Genomic DNA, 21,729 nt, shown 5'->3' on the forward strand with positions numbered 1-21,729 from the left:
TTCAAGGCTCTGAAACAAGGGAAAAGGAGTAAAAAAATATTTTGAACCATTTTGGATGACGGGTGGGTGGAATTGAGCTAGGAAAAACACCTGTGACAATGTTACATCATTAGTCACTTAGGAACCATGACCGCTGCATTCCAAAGGGATTACAAAAACAGCTCCTGATGCTTTGCTGTGGTGAAGGTGCGGACTGGCAGGTGCCAGTTTGGGATGTAGGCCAGTCTGAGAGAGGTTCTGGTGGCTTGGTGAACACCACTGTGGGTGTGTCATACAGAGGTAAAGGAGGTGGTTGCAGCCGAGACAGAAAAAGTGTTCTGAGACTTAATTACTTATGTGAGTAGCAAGGAAGAAGAGAGGAAATAGTCATACTCCAGTGGGAGCAATGTGTAACGTCTGAAGCAATCACTATAAGTACCGAACACCTGAACTTAAGAACTGGTCGATGCGGTTTGTCACTAGGGCTGTGTGTGAAGATCAGGTAACATCAGAGGCTTGTGGCTCTTATGGTTTCCAAGGACTATGAATTAAGGAAAAGAGAAAAAGACCAACCAAAGTAGCTCTGAACAGCAATCAAATCCATTTGAGGCGATTCCTGGAACAAGTTTTGACAGCCTGAACATCCTGGAAACTTCCAAGAGGAGGACGGACCTCTGAATTATAATGTAAGTGGAGCTAGACCATACCAGATACACTGCTGCCAAGTGTGAAAAGTTTTAATGTTTTTCTTTCAGGATAGGGCTAACATGGATGTCATATGAGTATGTACTCGTTTAGTTTTTGTGGTAGCAAAACAAAGTTTCTCAAAAAGGTGCAAGAAACCAATCTTTTTTTCAAAAAAATACAGCTGTTGGAGCTTAATTTCTGCTTCTTTTTCAGTTTTTTTTTTTTCTTTGTAACTTCAATTCAGACTAATTTACTTTTTAAGTCTTTACTGAGTGCTAAAACTTGATCAGTGGAGCTGTAGACTCTTAAACAGATAAATATTCCTCCCCACAACAATGTCACTTTATCACCTGTATATTTTTAAGTGAGGGTACAAAACTAAAAAGCAATATAATCACAGTCATGAAGACAGACAGGCTTAGAGTTTGCACTGATAAAAACTACTCGTGGTTCATAGTTTGGGGGTTCTTTTTGAAATAAAACTTATGCTGAAGTAGTAGTATGGAGCTGCCTAGTGTAACAAGTAAACAGACATTTATTTCTGGTGGGAATTTATCATTTAACATAAGTCAGGGGGCATTGGAGACAAGCTGAGACCCAAAAAACCTTCTAAAGCCAATTCACAGCTGTTGAACAGAACCAGAAGTGACATTAACCAATCTGGAAGTTAAGTAATCAGGAAATGCTCCTTTTCCCTTCATATGGCTTTTACGTCCCACCACACTCGCTGTTTCCTCATCCTTAAAGATAACTTATTCATGGCACACCTATTATCCTTTGTAGGAAGTTCTTCTTGTCTCGGGATTCAAGAGAATGCATTTCCTCTGAGTAAATAATTTTGGTATCTCCTCCCATAATTACACCCACGTTGAGTAGGAACATTGGCATTAGACATACATATATTATAGGAACTAGTTAATTCATTTGACAAGTCTACACGTATTAATAACAACTGCTAAGTACTTCTCCCTTCTCTCAAATTTCAGCTGACGGCACAAAAAGATTGCTGGGTTTTTTCTTTTTATGATTAATGTGACTTCGACAGCCTTGAAGAACAAAGTAGAAGTTGTATGCAATTCTCATAAGCTGAGGGAATGGCAGGTGAGTTCTGTGTGTCATTTGCTTCCCTTCAGCAGGTACTTTATTCAGGACTCTTTCCTTAAGATACATGCCCTGTAGGTATCTGCTCAGATTTCTTATCTGAAGGAAATCTTACATTATAATTTGTTCTTGCACTTCACTTTCAAAGTTTTAATGTGGTTATTATTAAGACCTGTTTGAGAAGAATTTTTGAGCTAAACAGAGGATATTTTGGGGGGAAAAAAAAGAAAAGAAATTCCCATTACTTCAAAAGGCACCATGCAGAACTCCATCTAAACCCTTTGGTTTTTAAATGCTATTTCAGAGATGTATTATGCTTTGTATTAGAAAATCAGTGTAATTCGTCCTAATGGAGCTGTGAGCATGGAGCCTACAGATGGGAATTCAAAGATGCATTAAAACCCTACCAAAGGAAACCAGTAATGACAATATCTCTGCTTTTTAAAGTTTAAAATTAAGATGATTATTGAACTGGGCAATTGCAAAGCAGGGTTCTCTCTTCTGTAATGATGAAACAAACATTTTCAAATCAGTTTTTAAAATGTTGCTTTGCAGGGAAAACAGCAGTGCTCTGCAGTCACTGTTTTCCCAGATAGTCATGTTAAAGAGTCTCCTTTTTTGCCCATCAGTGCTTACTCACATTACTTCTTCATGGTCTTAAGACTACAAAGAAAAAATTATTCTTCCTTGAATTTAATCATGACACTTTTCTGCATAGTTTAGATTTTACTTTTATTTCTTCAAAGATTATAGGTAAATTGTAATTTAATACGCAGCTATATTGTTTCAGATCTGACTTAGTATTTCATTGCTATGCTATATGGTATGAGACAGGCTTGCAATCTTGTTTGAAGATCCCTACCATAATAGTGCATAGTGCCATAGGCCTCAATCCATCCTTTCCATCTCACCTTTTTTGTTGTTATTCTGTTCTTCTGAATTCCCTTTAATATGGTGGTGGTCATGTCCCCTATCCTGTGTGTGTGTCCCCCAACCTCATTGCGTTTATGATACTAGCATTAATAAAATTATTTTGAAGCCTCTTCACCAAGGTACTTGCCCTGAGCATTTGCCAAAACTTGCAACACAGTGCTCCAGGTGTACTCTGTGGAGCCTCGTAGGGCAGGTATGAACACAGAGGATGGTGTCCCTCAGAGCTCCCAAAGACAGAATAACTGCTCATGTTTGAGTGTGGCAATAAAATATGAACTATAGAAGGGAAAACAAGCTTGCAAGGAAGCTCATATACATACTCGCTTGCCAAAAAGGTAGTTTAGCATTTAAGGTGGCAAGAGCCACTTTACAGGTTTTAAACCACAGACCACAATAACATTGTGTGTGCAGGAGGACACTTGATATCGGAGAACTCTAAGCACACTGTAAGTCATCAGAATTCCTCTAGGACATGAAGGTAGTAACTACTAGAACAGGAGTCCCAGTGGTCCAGTTGTCATTTGGATAGAGCTGAATTCAGTCGGATTGATTTCTCCGTCAAAAGCTCCAACTTATGTCCACAAATACCTCTTGTTCATTCATATAAGACAGATGATCGCTCACTATGTATTTTTCCCTGCTCCAGGCCAAATGGCATCAGGATGTAAGCAGGAAAAGTAAGATGCCCGAATAGCCATTTCTGGGATCCTAAAAATATATATGTTGAAAATGTAGAGGGGCTACAGGCCACTTTATTTGGTCCTGACAATGACATGACACTGATTTGCTCCTGTAAATATTTTTCTAAGTCCAATGATGAAAGAGCACCCAGCACTGTATAGGAAGTATATAAGTCCTTGGTGTATGACAGCCCTGTAACAAAACCCAAGCAAAAAATTCCTATTATTGACCACTAGACTTAATCAATTTAATGGAGCATCTGCTTTTTAGTTGTCCTTCCTCCAGTAAAAGATAACTGCTCTTAGCAACCTCATCATGCCACTTACCAGCAAATTACTTCTTTCCATGCTGGCTGCTTCTTCATAGCTTGTCTTCTGTTTTACAGATCTGACACCAACACATATCAGCTGGCAGCCATCAGTAAACGCAGGCGCGCACCATACTGACAGATATGCCAACACTGAGTTGACTGTGAGGCGAGGACAAGCCTTCACTATTACCCTGTACTTCAACAGACCAAGGCAGACTGGGGAGAAGCTAGCATTTGTCACTGAAATAGGTAACGCCCCTTAGCTTAATCCATGTTCTCACAGAACAGTAATCTTTACCCCTTGTCATTCTCCCCTAATTCTATTTAAAGATGTGGGTTTCTTTTCATGTATTTTTAATGTTTTTCCCCCCTTAAAGTGCTTATTTCAAGTGTGAGGTTAATATTGTAACCACACTCTGGAATGGAAACCAATTACCCCTTCTTTCTGGCAGGACCAGCCCCCTCAGAATCTCATCGTACAAAGGCTGTATTTAACCTCTCTGAGGTGGGGGCAAGTGGTTGGACTGCTGTCCAAGCACCCAGTGAGTCCGGCTATATGAACTTTACAATATCCAGCCCAGCCGATGCTGTCATTGGACGATACAATCTCACCCTCCAGGTAACCTCAGGGAACAAGATCTTCTCCAGATACCTGGGGCAGTTTGTGTTACTCTTCAACCCTTGGTGCCCAGGTAGGTACTGATGCCTCTGCTCTTGAACATAATCGACCTATTTGCTTTCATAGCTAAAGGGAGCTTGCTCCCTCATGCTGTTTCTCTTTGGGTCACCAGCAGCAGCAATCTCAGCTACCTGTTCAGAGATCCGGTTTTTCTACATTAAAAAGCTGCTGCTGCACCCCCTCCCCCCTTTTGTGCTAAAGACATGTGCCGTATGGGGTGATATCACAGACTCTTTCTTCAGGACTGAGCAGATCACTTTTTCTGCAGACAAGGGCAGACAAACTTTCATAAGTGCATGTACTTCTCAGAACTTGAAGCGAGCATACAGTAGCAGCCTTGGCTTCCACCTAAATCAAAGCAAGGCTGCTCTTGTAGATATTAACTGCAAAGACAATAGCTCAACTAACTTGATAAAAGCTGATAGAGGGCTTTCATCATGGGTTGAAAAGGGACATCTCTCGCTGCTCCATTTTTTATTTCTGCAGCCTCAGCCTGTTGCAGAAGAAATGCAAATCCCTAAACTCAGATTTTGCAAATATGGAATAGTCTAGAAACCTAGATTAGCCTTAAAATATGCCACTCTAGAGTTAAGGGAGCTCTTAGCCAGCCAAGTGCCTAAACAGCTTATAAAAGAAGAGAAAAGTAACCACAATCATCCACTATTTTCTTCTGTGACCGTATGTTAGTCAAGGGCCACTAACAAATATATCAAGAACCAAGATGAAAAAAGCTGCTAATTAACTCAGCATGTCTTGGAAGACAGAAATAATTATAGGAGTATGTTCAGGAAACTCAGACTGTCTCTGCATAGACAGTCCTGAGGGGAAAACCTTCCCAGAACCCCCTGAGAGATCACTTGTGGCGTAACTTCTAATTGATGGAAACCACACTGCAGGGACTGCAATATTTGACAGCTCCTGAACTGGAACACCAGAGTAGCAGTGGTACTCACAAGACCAGAAAACTTGTTCTCAGATGAAAACTGAGAAAAATTAAGCTGCACCATTCCAGTTCAAAACTAATGATTTTGCAAAAGAGCCCTCCAGATTTGTCACACGATGTAACGACCACTGCCAAACAAAAGGGACTATCCTTACAGTAGGATGCTGCTGAATAAGCTTCTGCAGAGTGGACTAGCTCCCTGATCCTGACAAACAGGAACAGATTCAGTTTCAGGGTACATTACCGCTGTAGTGTCATTGCAGAAGGGAAACAGATAATTTATTTTCTCAGCAAAGGATAATCGGCAGATCTGGTCTGTAGATATGGTTCCACATGGGAGGGTATTCATTAAGCTGGAAAAGACAGGAATTAATTCATAAACTGTAATATCAGTAAAGAACTACTTACAAGGAAACAGTCAGGACTAGAGATGAAAGGAAAAGCACTGGGTTGGAGAAAAACTACTAGTGGATCCTTAAGTGTCATCTGAAAAAACAACTCCGATCAAATGGTTCATTACTGACTTTGATATGCTGACATTAAGCAGCATTGTCCATACACAGATGGGCTGGGATACCACACAGAAATAACTGTCTGACCTTAGAGACTGGAGTGGTTAAGAAGGGATAAGATATAATAATACAAAATAAAAGATCATATGTTTAGGGAGAAGTAACGATAATTTCAATGGCAGACTTACCAGCTAGAAATCATGAAGAATGTGAAAATACTTGTTAGTCAAAGAATGAGAACTGAAGTGAAATGGCCCTGAAAAAGGCAAATGCAATCTTAAACTGTATAGGAGGAAACAGTTACTAGGATTTAAATATTAATGCCATTGTTCAAGGTGACAAGATCTCATTTGGAATTTTCGTTCCGTTAATCTTTCCTGAACAGGAATTGTGAATTAGAACATGTTCAATGAAGGGTTACTAGGATAACTGAACACATGGAAAGCCTTTTGGACAAAAGAAAATTTCTAGTTTAGCAAGTTGAAAACAATTAGTTTCACAGGTCATATATCTGAAATAATATTCCGTGTCCAAATTCTGTGTCCAAATCTGAATTTGGACACAGAAAATACCTATCTTACCATAATGGTAACAAACCAATAAGCTTATTAATTCACTAACATATTTGTTTCAAACTTGTGGATAAAACAAAACTGATACTTTAACATTAATGATGTCTTTTAAGGACATTTAAAGAGAAATCTAAGATACTTGCAAGCCAGCCTCTGGTAATGATGCATTATGTCCTAATGGTATTAAAGGAATGTACAGTTAACTACTAGAATAAAGAGTGCTAATCAGGAACTAAATGAATGATCTGCTTGTCTATAGTTCACAGGTGAGCGTATCAATTGTAAAGCTTTAGGAGATAAAAGGATTTGTATGTTTGAGAGTTTTGTAGAATGCATCTTTTTCCCTAGATGGCTGACCCTTGCCACGTGTTTCTGTGGCAAAGGTTATATGAAGAAATTACTAAAAATATACCTATGTTAGAAAGTGTACTTACATATTAATTAAAAACTGTCAACAGAAATTTACATCCTGCTTGTTTCTCACTATGCCAGGATAAATTTGAAGTTCAGAATGAGAGGACAGAATATATAATAACTTTTGTATTTCTGTATTAAAAGAAATTAACTTAATAAAGGATTAGGTCTATAGTGGTCTGTCTTTCTATAACTGTGAAAAGAGGACTATCGTGGCTGATGGCGTTTTTTTTCTCCTTGTGTGCTGACAGTAACAGAAGAAGGGGTTGTTACTATTTAGTTATACTGGGAAGGAAGAGGTTTGTTGTGGTGTGTTGTGGGTTTTTTCCTCCTTTTAAACTAATGTTAATTTTGCTCTGAGTTAGTGGTAGGAATAGCATTATTATTAAAAAAGTCTAGGTATACTTATTCAGAGGACTGGATCTACAACATTATAATTGAGAGCATGGACCTTCGAAAAATGATGGTCTTCAAGTGATTATAGGATATTTAGATTGCTCAGAATCACAAACTCATAAATTAGTTACCTAGTCCCACACCATGCTCTAAAGCAGGTTCAGTTTAGCACTTACGTCATTCCTGACATCTTGAATTCCTTCTTAATGATCAGCCATTAGGGAAGCTCCAGTACCTCCCCTGGCAAGTCACTCCAATAAAACACTAGCCTTTCCATTAGATTTTTTCCTATTAACTAAGCACATTTTTTTGCTTTGATTTCAGCATATAACTACTCATCCTATATACAATAGACACCAAGAACAGATTTCCTTCCCCACCCCATCCTCTTCACAAGAATTTCTGGAATTGATTGTCATGCTTGCCCATTCCTCACCCAGATTTTTTTTTCTACCTTAAATAATTCTGAGTTAATTCATAAGTTACATTTTCTTCATAAGTTGTATTTGCAGGATTGCTGAGCGTTTTCCGCGATCCTCTCACTCTTTCCAACCGGTCCACACCTTGAAGTGCGGCACCTGGAACTGCACACAGTTCCCTAGGCCTATGCTGGCCCAAAAGCTTGGGAATCAACAATGATTATAGTATTAAAAAAAAAATAAAGTGTGGACAGCCATCACTAAAATAGACTTATATCATGTGATATAATTTTCAAAATAAATTACACAACCTTTTTATCTGCAGGAAGGGAAGGATGGGAAGTTCCTATAGGAAGGTAAAGTTGACTCAATAAAATAGAAAAGCTGATTTTTATATGTATTTCCTGAAATCCTGAAGCTTTCAGAAAATAATTTTAAACGTTATGAAATTAAACACAGAGCTAAGTAGATATTGCTACCTAAAGAGTGAGCAAAACGACCTAAACATCTGTAGGAAGCCAGTGCTTACACAGCAGCTACCTACTGTGCCATAGACAAGGGAAACCAATGCGCAACAGTGAAATCAAAGTGAATTGTTGAGCAGGCTATCCTAATAACATTCCTGATAGCACTTTGGATCAGGCAAGTAGAGGTCTTCATTTAGGAATCTTAAAACAAGACGAACACCAGTGGAAAATAGAGGAAAATGTCATCTGTGTGATTCTTTTCAAATGTCTATTCTATGTCTAACTACTGTGAGAAGGCAGAAAAATCCAGTGAGCTAGCCTGTACTTTTCTCTATCTTCCTCACAAAAATACAACGTACAGATAGGAGACATTTAGATAATACAGAAAGGTTACTGATAGAGTTAGAACTGTTGTGACTAAAACTTATTGCTTTGGGGGAGTCAGAAAGGCTTCAAGACAAGAAGCGCCTGAACAAAAATTTACGATTACAACATTTGACCTTAGAAAAGCAGATGTACTGAACCATAAAGATAAAGAAAAAAGTTAAAGTTATATAACATGGATTCCCCTTGCCCCAGGCTATATACAATAGCAGGCATTTTCTCTGAACTGTACATGTTCAAGGAGCTATAACAATGCACCTTCCAAATAGATTTCTCCCTGCTAAATCAAGATACAAATGTTTTTGAAAGGTTGCTAGTATTCTTAGCTTTAAGTGTAAAAGCATGTCCAACTTGGCTTGCAGGTGATAACGTCTACATGGCTGATGAAAACGAGAGACAAGAATATGTTCTAAATGAAAATGGAATAATCTTTGTGGGCAACGCAAAGTACATTGAAGCAAGAGGATGGTACTATGGCCAAGTAAGCCATAAAGAATTCATTTGGGCTCTTATTCTGTCTCCAATAGCATTTTGTTTTACCATTATTTGCCTCTCTGGTAGGCATGTCTCTATATATGAAAACTGAACAAACCTGGATAGCCTTACTTGTGGTTTGCTCACTGGGTGCCTAATAGGACTTCGGTGTGAGAGATGGCTTAGCACAGCACTCCAGCTAGGACTGACTTCTACATGTACTTGATGCTCATGGTACAAGTGTGGACTGACATTGACACAGAAGCATGGAATGGTTTGGGTTGGAAGGGACCTTTAAAGATCATTTAGTCCGACCTCGCTGCGATGAGCAGGGCCATCAACTAGATCAGGTTGCCCCATCTAACCTGACCTTGAATGTTTCCAGGGATATAATTCAAGAGAATCTAATAACTGTAGTCAGAATAAGCTTGGCAGTTTTAGTTTTGCTGCAGTCGTCTCTTCTGATGGCAGAAGGCATCCTGCCAGATTTTTGCTTTATTTAGTTAGCCCTGTCTTTAGCCAATATTGCAGTGGGAACTGCATACTACTGTCTTTGTGCCTCACTGTGCCTATCACTTTTGGGCTGGAATATCTTACAAAGGAGAAACTGCAGTAGAATCTTCTCTAAATGTGTTTGTGGAACTATCCATTTTCTTAAAAATTTATCTCTCTGATCACAGTTTCAAGATGACCTTCTAAACATCTGTCTTACCATGCTTGATCTGAGCCTGTACTATCGTCAGAACTCAGCCATTGATGTATCCCGAAGAGGAGATCCTAAATATGTGGGCAGAGTAATCAGTTCTATGGTAAGAAATAGCTAACTTAATCTTAATTGCACATGCTTAAGCAGAAAGCATTAGTTATAGCACTGAGACTCAGCCACCTGCACCTTCAGCAATATAATTAACTAGATACGGTGCATTACACACAATTGATTTTGTGCATTCTGTCCATTGGCCTATTTTTAGATCAATGGAAATGATAATGATAATGGAGTTCTCCTGGGAAAGTGGCAAGGAAGTTTCCATTCACATGAGAATCCATCCAGATGGGATGGCAGTGTGGTAATCCTCCAGAAATGGCGTCAGGACAACTACAAGCCTGTTCAGTACGGCCAGTGCTGGGTTTTTGCAGGTGTGATGTGTACAGGTAAGCTTAAAGAATAGACGACTGTGGTGAAATAGAGGCATTTGTGACCTCTAGTTTTATCAAAACTACAAAGCAATTAATTTTACAAGCGAAAAAGTGCTCTGAAGATTGCAAATGCTGAAGAGTCACAAAATATGTAGACATTTAACTTTGTTTCTCATATATTTGTAATCATTGAAAGCTGTGTGTGGTTTTTGTTTGTGTTTGGGTTTTTTTGGTTTTTTGTTTGTTTGTTTGTTTTTAATATATTTCAGTTCTGAGGTGCTTGGGGATTCCAACTCGTTTGGTTTCAAATTTTAACTCTGCCCATGATGTGGATAGAAACCTGAGTATTGATAAGTACTATGACAGCTCTGGAAAAAGTCTTAACATCAGCAAGGATTCCACATGGTAAATATAATTTTTTGCATCTCACCAATAATTAGAGAGAGGATTTATGAGACTTAAAATCATGAACACTACTAGTGCAAAAGCAACTGAGTGGAAAAAACTTAATACAAATATCTAAATTAATACACTAGATATCCATTTGGAAAGAAAAACATACTTCATGGTTTTGAAGTAACAGTTACATCAAACAACTAACCAGCCTGATTATTGCAGTCCCTGACCTCAAACAAGTTGCAACTTTCTTTAAAAATCATGTTTCCATTGACAATGTACCAGTTCCCAAGGCTTTTTTAATTATTGACACCTAACCAGTCTGTTCCTGATAATGCAGCTCTGTACCTTCCATGCTCTTACTGGTTTACTGCTCCCATAATTTTCTCTCATCAAACATCCAGAGCCTGTGTTTCTCAGCTTGGCCTGTCATGCTCCCCAAGTAGATGGGAGTCTCCCCAAGAAGTTTTTCAGCACTCCTTTAGCTAGATCTTCCCTTTGTGGGAGCTGAAAAAGAGAACAGTCCCAACACCCTCCAGACGTGGTTATTGGTTATTGGTTATTGTAGTTCAGTGCTGTAAACTGAAAGTGACTCACGATCATCAGTCAAACCCCAAAATTTGAGTAAATTTAGTTGTGCTGCAGTTTTAAAATCTTTACTTTGCAGCCACTTCACTTTTCAGAAAGTAAACTACCTAGGCCCAAGGTTATATCACATAGCTGAAAGCCTCTGTGCACGCTACTTTTTGCAAAAAGTATCATCTTTAGTCTGCTTCCTTTCACTGAGTGTACGTCGTTGAAGTATCCTGGGAAGTCTTTCACCTCTTCACTTCTTTAAAAGTATTAGCTTCTGAAGAAAATTCAGCCAACAAATCTTTTCTGGGTCCTCCTGTGATTTACATTTTACCAATCTTTTGTGCTATCCTTTCCTTTCAGAGTTTGTAGAACTCATTACCATTGGATGCTGTTGAAAACAAAGCTATAAAGAGTTTTTAAACAGGGCAAAAAAGATTCATGGAGAATAAGATGACTAATTACCATTAAATGCAGAGGTTTCAATGTAATGACTAATTCAGAAAGTCCCTAATTCTCTGACTGCAAGAAATCATAAAGCATATCGGGAAATATTCTATTCACGTGCTGGTCTTACCTCTTTTCCAAACGTTTGCTGCTGCACACTACTATAGATGGACTATTGGCCTCTATAAGCATTTTATATGACCCAGTATAGCTATTTTAAGTTTCTTTTAAATGAAGCATTTCCCACATTTGAAGATTACTGAACCCAATCACCAAGTGTTGCCTATATCCAAGGCTTAAGTCTTTCACTTATAGTTCATATTGCTCCCAAAGCAAGCTGCTGACATCTATATTCTCTCCCTCCCCATCCTGAGGTCTACAGCTGAAAAGAATGCAGTAAATCTACGCTTTGAAAGAGGTAGTGAGTCGCTGTAACTAGACAGCTTGTGTCACATCTTGGAGAATCTTTAAAAACAAAATTCCTTACTCCTTTCAAATTGGAAGTTTGTATGACTCTATGTTATGATGCTTTTTAGACATTGTTCTTTGTCTCCAGGGATTATCACGTCTGGAACGAAAGCTGGTTCATTCGCCCAGACCTGGGAACATCATACAATGGATGGCAGGTTTTAGATGCGACTCCACAAGAACAAAGCAAAGGTAACAGTAGGAGTTCTTAGCATGACTTAACATTCTTTCTCCCAGGTGAGCACAACTAATAGTTTGACATCTTTTTTTCATATTTTAGGATTATTTCAGTGTGGCCCCGCATCCGTCATAGCCATCAAAGAAGGTGATATACACTTGGATTATGACACCTTATTTGTGTATACGGAGGTGAATGCCGATTGCAACAGATGGATTGTATACAACGATGGAACAAAGAAAAGAGTTTATTGTGATACTGAAATAATTGGCAGATTTATCAGCACCAAAGCTGTGGGCAGCAATTCCCGTGTGGATATCACCTGTAATTACAAATATCCAGAAGGTAAAGGAATTTTCACAAATTATCTCCTTGTTATCACAATTATCTCCTACTGAGTTCTTGGTGCTAGGAAGAGCTAGCAGGGTAGTTCTTCCAGGTAGAACAAGGACGGGTAACCTGGTTTGTTTGAGCATCTCTCCCCTTCCTTCAGAAAATATTTCTGCCAGTGTTCTCAGACTACTTTCTTAATATGAGTATTATATTTCTGGTTTTGTGTATTTAGTAGTTTCATTTTTAAGACACAATACAGAATATACTTTAGTCCCTTAGACAGAAGTACAAGAAGTACTATATACACAAAACAGGGCTAGAAAATACATTTTACTACCCAAGGCAGACAAACTCTCAAGCTGTCATACCAAAAAGTCTTAAAACCAAGTCCATCATGTATCACAAACTGTGCAGAGGTCTGTAGTATGGCAAGTAGCAGATTAATAAGTACTAGTTTTCCAGCATATCTGGCAGAGGGAGTGGGGCAACAATCAAACCGCTAATACAAAATCTTAAACTCCAGCGCTCTAACACTAGACATCCGTCTCCCCTACAATGTCATGCTCAGTCTCTCTCAGCAAATAAATTCTGCTCCCAAGAGGAGTCACTCACTCAATCTCCCTCTCTGACTGTATAAACTCACCAAGTTAGGATCTATTGTGCTCCCGGACTGACATCCAGCCATTCGGTTGTTATGTGTTTGCACTCCCGGTGGACTCAGTCTCCACATTATTGGATTCTGGAAACAAAACTACTAGGAAACGTTAATGGGACTAAGTGCCATTCATCTGTACTTAGGAAAACAAAGCAGCAAAAGTTAAGAACTGCATGGCCATATGTTTGCAGGAATATTTTTGTCTTCCCTCAAAAACTTGGCACCTATGTCTTTCCATCTTTTTAAAATTTAGGGTTACAGATTTCATATAACAGTTTGCTTAATGTTTGTGGCTCAAAGTCTTAAAAAAAAAGAGGAAGATGTATTTAACATTTTTAAAAGTTTGCCATTCAGAATCAGTGGCCATATTTCAATACTTTACTCCTCAAGATTTTAGTGCAACCATATTTAATACAGAGGCTGGTTATCATCAGATTAACAATGTAACACTTATCACACTGCATGTTCTGACCAAAGAAAAAGAAATCTTGCATCCTAAACAAATACAAATGCAGCATATTTCTTTTTAGTGACTTATTACAGTGTGTTCATTACTTTCCTGTGAAAAAGCTGAACAGAGGCCTAATAAAAAAAAATGGGGAACTTTCAGGTATTGCACATTTCTGGGTGATGCAGAGCTGACACCCTGTATCATTCTGAAAGCCTTTACACAGAGAAGGTGAAATGGCAACAAAACTATGAATTTTACTTGGTTTTCTCCTTCAATCAGGTTCTTCTGAGGAAAGACGAGTTTATAAAAAGGCCTTGGCCAAGTTATTTGGATCAAACACCACAGAAGGACACACAGAATCTCCACATGAAAGACCTTCAGAGACAATTAGAAACCCTGGGATCTCTGGGAAATTCAAGCTGGCTGAACCTCCAGTGTTTGGCAAAGACATTACCCTAATCTTAAGTCTCAATAACCTGTCTTCTGACCACAAGACCGTGAAGGTGGACTTCAGTGCATCAACCGTCCTGTACACAAGGAGAGCAGTGACAGAGGTCCTGAAGGCAACCACTTCTGTGGATCTTGGTTCTAAAAAAGGTAACTCTTAATGTCCCTAAGGAGCCAATATAGCCCTCCTCTTAGTCACATGAAAGCAGCTGGAAGGAAAAATCATCAGTGTCATATTTATATCAGCCTTGTAGTGCATCTACTTGGTCCATCTCTTAATAGCATTGTTTAAGACTGTATTTTATAAAATTTCTTTTTCCTCTGAAAACTTTTACTAGTTCAACCAGGAATTGAATGTCTCATGAAATGTTATATAGAAGGCTACATTTATATTATAGGTCCAGAAGCAACACTGTGCATGTGTGTGTGTCTGTGTCTGTGTGAGTATATGTGCGTGTGTATACACATGTGCACATGTGTCTGTCTGTCTGTGGTGATTATTACATGTATAGAAACCCATTTTACTCTTTTCAGAAATAAAAAAAGTCTGATGTATGCTTTCTGATACTCCACAGGCGACACTTTAATAGAAATTAACCAGGACAAAGGTTAAAAGTTATAGCGAAACTCTCCGTCTCTCTTTTGAAGAGTCAAGGCTATTAAAACTGTTATAGAGATATATTCATCTCCAGGGGCTACAAAGATAACCCTTTCTTCCATACACAGCAGAAAAGTTGTAGGACTACAATAAGCAGCTGACCAGGTCACTTGAAAAGATTCTCTGTGAAACTTGACCCAAACTTTCTTCTTGACTGAAGTAAAACAAGTAGGATATAAGGAGGGAATAGATAAAAATGGTTACACCTCTAATTCACCTCTAATTATAAGAAATACAAAGGGACAGGAATCCAGTGAAATGCAAGATGAGCAGATCCCTCAGTTTCAGGCCAAAATCATCCATTCAAAACTCTAAGGGTCAAATGAGTTAAAGTAGAACAGGATCACCAGAAGAGGGAAATGCATAACCAGTCTCACAAGGAAGAAATATAAACAGACTCCAGCTGTTTTATCTAATGTTCTCTTCAATAATTTCAAAATCTGTCACAATAACTCTCTTTCCTTTAGCATTCTTTGAGAATGTAATGGTTCCTAAATATATGTCTGAATTCCAGGGAAACATATCCGCTTGAAGATCCCTTATTCTTCTTATGGAAAATATCTGACTACTGACAAAAGGATCCAAGTTACTGCTTTGTGTGAAGTCATGCACATGCATGGGGTGAAGTTGCTGGTGGAGAAGACAATCATTTTAGAGGACACAAACATTATCATTAAGGTAAACAATTCTCTCCCTGATGACCTGAACAGACAGAAAGAACTAAAGAGTCTTTCTGGAGCTTAGATCTTAAGATAAGATCTTAAGATGAGGGGGTAAAGACATTAATTTAGGCTGCAGTTTCAGATGTTGCTCTAAAATTCTGCCTGCTTGAAATGAGAAAGTAAGCATGGGAGAGACCAGTTTTAAATCTTTGCCGGAATCTGCCCCGTTATTCAGAACAGCTCTGTCACCTTCTTTCTTTCTCAGTCGCATGCCACTGCTTTCATGTTCGCAGAACTTGTTTTCATTTCATCTGTATTCTAGTTATTGGCGAGTGCTTGTGTTGCCTTTAAACAACTTTGCCTACTCCCAAAAAACAGACTGAAACCCTTAATTCTAATCTATGTGAAGGCCGGTTTATGTTGTTTTAACACTTTAATCCTAATCAACAATATGCCAAAAAAAGGCACTCAGCAAATAAAAGATCAGACAAGTTTAATGAGATGCGTCTGTACAGTCAGGGATCTATTTCTCTGAAACTGTGCATAAAATATTGCACATTTTTTGTCCATTCAAGCGATAGATCCTGACAGTACTATTTAGATAATCCAAATCCAGCTTCAAGTATAGGAAAGGCATACCAACTGTCAGTTAAATGTCGCTGCTCCTACCAGTATCTTTTTCATCCTCAAATATGGGAGATGTTCTGCTTACAGTTTGACTCAAGTCTGACTCCAGAAAAGTGTAAAACATTGAATGATCAGAAACGTGTCTTTCCCATTTAGATTCCTCGTCGGGTTGTAGTGAACAAAGCTGTTACTCTAGAGATCTCATATGCCAATCCCCTCCCTGAACCTGTGAACCACTGTGTACTACTAGTGACTTTGATGAATCAACAGGTCAAGATACAGTAAGTGAAAGCTGTAACATTTACTCAGTTCTTCTAACATGACTAATAGCATGACTAGTTTCTCAAAAGAAATATTCATGGTTGAATTGTCTTCTTCATATTTTCTATTTATGAAAGTAAAAATGCCACCAAACATGTATTGAGATATTAAGATTTCTCAATCTTGTATTATTTTTTCCACATAGGAACTTCTTTAACAACTAAAAACTGCTAACATTCTTCCTTCCTGGGACAGCAAATAGGCATGTCCAATTCTTTTGTCTCTCTGATATTTCTTCTACAGCTACAAAAGTAAGCCTGAGTTAAAGCAAATAAGACACCGCCATAGCTCCCCTCGTTTCAGTCCAAACAAGAAGTTGCTCTGTTCTCCTTTAAAGTAGAAGATCATGCCTTTTCAAAACATAAGAGCAAAATATTCTATCACCTTTTTCTTTTCCTCTGGACTCTGCTGCTTTTTGGATTAACTCAGTGTTGAGTAGTTCGTATTTCCTAAAGCTTGTTTTATTATAAAACAGCCTGATTTGCTATGGCTCTGGAAATATTTAGACATAATAATCCATAAAAATGTGGAAAACATTATTCCAGTGAAAGACTAATTTAGGGCAATTTAGGCCAAAAGGAGACACAAAACAAAGCACCCCAGCCATTAGAAAAACCATACTATTGCCAAAATGGATATGAACCAGCAGGCATTGGACAGAGTGTTGACCTTTGACATCAGAGTTTTCCTATTCTGAGTTTGTGTTGACTATCCAAACTTGTACCCAGCCCTAACACGGAGGCATGATGTAGCACTTCTCATTTCCATCTGTCTATTCAAGAGTAAATGAAGACGGTACTATCTTTTCTCACTTCTTAGTCTACACAAAGCCTCAGATCCTAAGTAATTCTCAAAAACCAAGGCTGGGTCTCAAGTAACTGTTGGTGCCCTAGCTATCATGCAGTTCTGCTTCTTGGGAATCTCAGGGAAAGACAATGCAAGCCTGAATTAACTGACTTCTAATTTTTTTTTCAGTCTGGCACGACTGGGGCCGAGGGAGAGATCAAAAATTTATTTTGAATTCACACCTCGCAAGTCTGGGCCCTTACAGCTGCAAGTAGACTTCTCTTGTGACAAATTTTCACATGTTAAGGGATTTGTAACCATTGCAGTAGCACGTGCATAATGTGACGGAATCAATCTCCTACTTCAGCACTGACATGGCAAGACATTCTCCTCTGAATAGGGACAGTAATGACAGCAAGAAACTTTCCACAAAAATAGGTGACTTCTTACATTGCAAAAGAATCAAGTCTCCTGCTTTAACAGTGCTTAATTATTTAGATTCTAATTGTATTTCTTCTTTTTTTTTTTTTTTTTTGTCCTCTTGTCTAGAAAAATGAAGCCTTTTCCTTGTAGAAATAGTTTCACTGTTTTATCAAATCTCATTCTGTTAAGCTCCTGGTTTTGACTTTTCCATCAGATAATTAATACAATCTCTTTGTGACCACGTTCTAATTGCCAGCAACAAATAAAAACCATTCCTCTAACTGTATTCTTTTGTAATGAATTATACATTCCATGGAAATATTACAAGAAATCACAAGATAGAGGAAAGTTCTTTTTCCTTCATTTCACAAGCTTCTTACTTTAAAAAGTAGAACATTTCCTCCATTGTTCATTTAATTTCTGTATTCTGTGACACCTCTAGCTCTGGGAATGGGGAGGAAAAAAGCCTACAAAGGCTGGAAAAAGTAATGTGTGGGGTCCATGACAACAACGCTTCTGTGGCCTGTGGGCACAGCCTTGTCACAGAGCAGACAACACATGTACATATTCAAATCAGTAACTTAATTCCTATGTAACATGACAGAGCCCCCACGCACCACAAAGCACAGGGAGAGTCTTGCATTAATATCGAAGTCCAGCAACACAAGGTCACCTACACTTTTTGCCCACCAGCACAAGGTCACTGGAGACAAGGAACACATCTCTCTTCAAACCTTCCCAATGTAACTCATTCACAGGCAGCCCCTACTCCACACCTCCGTTGAGTGTTTGCACGCGGATGCCTGCTTTGTGGGTTCCCGATCCTAACATTGCCAGGTACCAGGTCTCACCTGAAACACACTTCCAAGGAGCCTTAAGGATCCTCTATTACTGCAGGCAACATAGCATCTCTGGGACTGCTATGAAAGCTACTGACTGACAGGGCACAGTAACCACCTGGCCACGCTTCAGAAGTAGGGTGTGGGGCAGTAATGGTGTACAAACAGCTCTGCCAAGCCTGAAGATCTAGATTTGTCATCCAATTTATCAAATGTTTAAAGCAGAATTAATAAGGCCAAGATTCTGAACCACAGAGCCATCAGGATTTCGATACGGACAACTTTTGTCTGACAGGTGATAATATTTCAGAGTCTGACGCATCCAGACATGATCACAAATTTTTACTGAAAAAAAAATGCACAAGAAACCATAACAAAACTTTGGATTCCTTTTTTAAAAATACATTTAAGCTGCAGGTAATTGATTTGCCTTTTTGGTTGCCAGCAATGTTCATATGAATGTGGAAACAAAACAGAAAAGAACAACAAAAAGACACAATGTAGAGATGAGGAAAATAAGGGATCACCCCCTCTCCCCTTACTCCTCAGTCACAGCCATTGAACGTTCAGGACAGCATGCACCCTCCCATCGGGACAAACGGCAGGGCATTTTTCTAGATAAGTTGTGACACAGGAGGAGGGAGGAGAAAACACGAGGGAGCTTCAGGACTGGAGAAGACTGTCGGCAATTAGGGTGGGCAGGGCTTACACCAGAAGAACAGCTCTGTAGCTTCCTCCAGGGCCCAAGTCAAGACACCATGCCAAATAGCTACAGAGAAACTATGTACACGAATTATGAGCGCCGACCTATAAAGAAAAATCATTAAAAGCAGAGGCAGCCATTAAACACTCCTCTGTACTTAACAGAAATCCCTGATGTACAGGTGACTGCATGACAACACCCTCTCAGTGGGATTTATTGCTTCATATGTAAGAAATGCACATTATAGGTAATCATGTCAGGAACAGATAATAAGAACGTCATAACTCTGTGTGCTTCCAAGAAAGAATGAATTATATGCAGTTATGTGAAAGATCTTCAGGCAGACATGCCAAAAAAAAAAGGTGGTTTATGTTATGCAAAGTCATGATGCTACTGAGGGACAGTAACACTAATATATTATAACTCTACTTAGATCACTCCACGTCCCATACATCCATGTTGTACGATAGGTATATTTGTCTACACCTGCCCTCTCTATGTATAGTCTCCAAAAACCCAAACCGACACAAACCAAACCATCCAAAATTAAGTTTCTTCTGTCTACTTAAGACCATATTTCCTTCATTAGATCCAATTTGGGATGTTTTTCTCTAAATAGTTAAGACACCAGGATACTCTTTAACATCTTTCCTCAGCCATTCATGCGTTTTAAATAATCATAATTAGATTCAAGATTATGCAATTAGAGCAGTCATAAGTAGATGCTCACGTAAGACATCAGTACAAAAACAGTAACTAGTAACCACAGGTCACACCCAGCTTGTATAAACTCTAGCTTATGTAGTGAAGTCAAGAGACCTAAGCCTTTCATCAATCATGCTGGTGGAAGAGGATTCAGAATGTTCTTGCACACTTTTGTATCTGTAACCTGAACTACGCACAAGTGTGGAAAAGAAGAAAGAAACCTTATGGGGGGTAAGTTAAAAACAGCCTGATTGCTCCAGACATCACTCTTCCAATACAGATGAGTGACATTTGCTGAAGAAACATGATAAATTACATCTAGTTGTTCTTTTGGCAATTTAGCCCTTTTTAGGTTAAATGCATTTATAGTTTATTCTACTAGAACTGATTTTCTTTTTATATATATATATATCATGGGTCTTGAACGTATTCTTTTTTCCTGTAACATAGAAAAATAGACTAAGAAAATATTTTTCTATCATATCCATTAACTACTCTATACAGTGCTTTTGCAGCCACCTAAACAACATTGTTGGCTAGTGATTTGGGCATCAAACTGCCACATAGAAGTCCCAGGGTCTAATCCCTCTCTGATATGGAATTGGTGTCTGGCCTCAGACAGGTCACTTGATGACCTCTGGACTCCGTGTTCACCTCCCTACAGAGTGGCTGTGTTATTCTGTGTGCTGTTTTGTTGAAGTGCAATCGCAATATCTATACATTACACTGCACTTGCTCTCACTCTCAGGCTCTCCGGAAAGTTCTCTAGTTAGAAAGATGTATCATATAATACATACGCACACAGAGAGTCTATCTACAATTTAGCCTAAGGATTTTTTTCTGTTATAGCTTCAGCTTTCTGTCAGAGGCAACAAGAACCCTCTGTGCGTAATGATCAGCATTTCCAACAGTGATCACCAATTCTGCAGACTTTTGTTTATGAGCATGCTCCCAATGTCCACCCATTAGAGGATAAACACTTCTTCCAACAGATTTTTAGATGTTTGACCAATCGTACATTGACAGAATTATTGAAAATATGTTTTTCCAGCAGAGGGATACTAAAAGCAGAAAAAGAAATTATAAGATTTAAATTGAAACTGCAAAGATGAAAACAAGGAGAAATTTGAAGTACACATGGACAAAAGACTGGTATCAGGCTTTATTGTGCTCTTGCCCCATATGTAAACCGGTTTTTGCTGATGTCCTGCACATATTCACTGGAAACGCCTCTGTACCCGTGGACTTTGTAAGGCAAACCAAATTTTTAATGCAGTAAATTCTAGAACTAACCAACACTACCCACTGCCTTCTTTACCTTTCCTAGTTCTCCAGGTGTTCCCTCTTACTCTGTTGTATGTCTTCTCTTTGCCTATGATGTTCCACTCTGAAAGTCTTAGCAGCACTGTTTAGGTCCCTAAATGTCAGAGTCCCACTTGTACCAAACCCATGGCTCAGTTGCTATTAAATCCTATACGTGCTACATTTTTATTTGCAGACATGCAGAATGCTCTTAGTTATCTGCATCGCTGCACAACTAATGACACGCATGGTCCCCAGCCCGAAGAGCCTGGACATTTAACTTGCACCGTTCAGGATACGCAGGGGTAGGATATACATCGGTAAAGTGTTGCAACGTTAACTTCTTTTCAAACTCTGAGCCCAAGTACACCTCAGAAATATGTTCTAATTCATTCTTAAATTAGAGGATCTGATGTTAGGAATGCTGTTTTCTGTAGGTCCTTTTCAATTAAATATATTTAAGTCAGGAAAATAAAGTGATGATGCAAGTGAGAAACTTTCTAGACATTTTACCTCACATGACTCAAATGTCACACCCCTATCAATGGAATTTTTTTCTCCAGGTGACATATCTGAAGCATGAGCCTTCACTTAACTGAAAATACTCAAACATGTTTGTCCTTACAAACTACAGGAAAGCAACTTGCTCAAAGGTCTTACTGCAGCC

General features: G+C 38.8%; 1 protein-coding gene and 1 long non-coding RNA gene across 2 annotated transcripts in view; one reads left to right on the forward strand and one right to left on the reverse strand.

Moving 5' to 3' along the window:
• Positions 1 to 21,729, reverse strand: part of LOC142064355 (uncharacterized) — a 138,227-nt gene that overhangs the window by 85,627 nt on the left and 30,871 nt on the right. The window lies entirely within an intron of this gene.
• Positions 1,761 to 19,933, forward strand: LOC142064292 (protein-glutamine gamma-glutamyltransferase 6-like). The gene is made up of 13 exons (XM_075109050.1): positions 1,761 to 1,767; positions 3,767 to 3,940; positions 4,144 to 4,383; positions 8,840 to 8,958; positions 9,632 to 9,760; positions 9,923 to 10,103; positions 10,358 to 10,493; positions 12,061 to 12,164; positions 12,253 to 12,495; positions 13,869 to 14,186; positions 15,209 to 15,372; positions 16,140 to 16,264; positions 17,280 to 19,933. Exons 1-13 carry the CDS (start codon positions 1,761 to 1,763, stop codon positions 17,428 to 17,430), a joined length of 2,091 nt encoding a protein of 696 aa, XP_074965151.1. The 3' UTR covers positions 17,431 to 19,933.

Source organism: Phalacrocorax aristotelis, chromosome 13 (assembly GCF_949628215.1).
Source record: "Phalacrocorax aristotelis chromosome 13, bGulAri2.1, whole genome shotgun sequence".
Lineage (NCBI taxonomy): Eukaryota > Metazoa > Chordata > Aves > Suliformes > Phalacrocoracidae > Phalacrocorax > Phalacrocorax aristotelis.

Bases quoted from the DNA above. Each gene is read 5' to 3' on its own strand.
- LOC142064292 (XM_075109050.1), top strand. The intron at 12,165-12,252 runs GTAACAGTAGGA...TTCATATTTTAG, and splicing joins TCCACAAGAACAAAGCAAAG to GATTATTTCAGTGTGGCCCC. The intron at 14,187-15,208 runs GTAACTCTTAAT...TCTGAATTCCAG, and splicing joins GGATCTTGGTTCTAAAAAAG to GGAAACATATCCGCTTGAAG.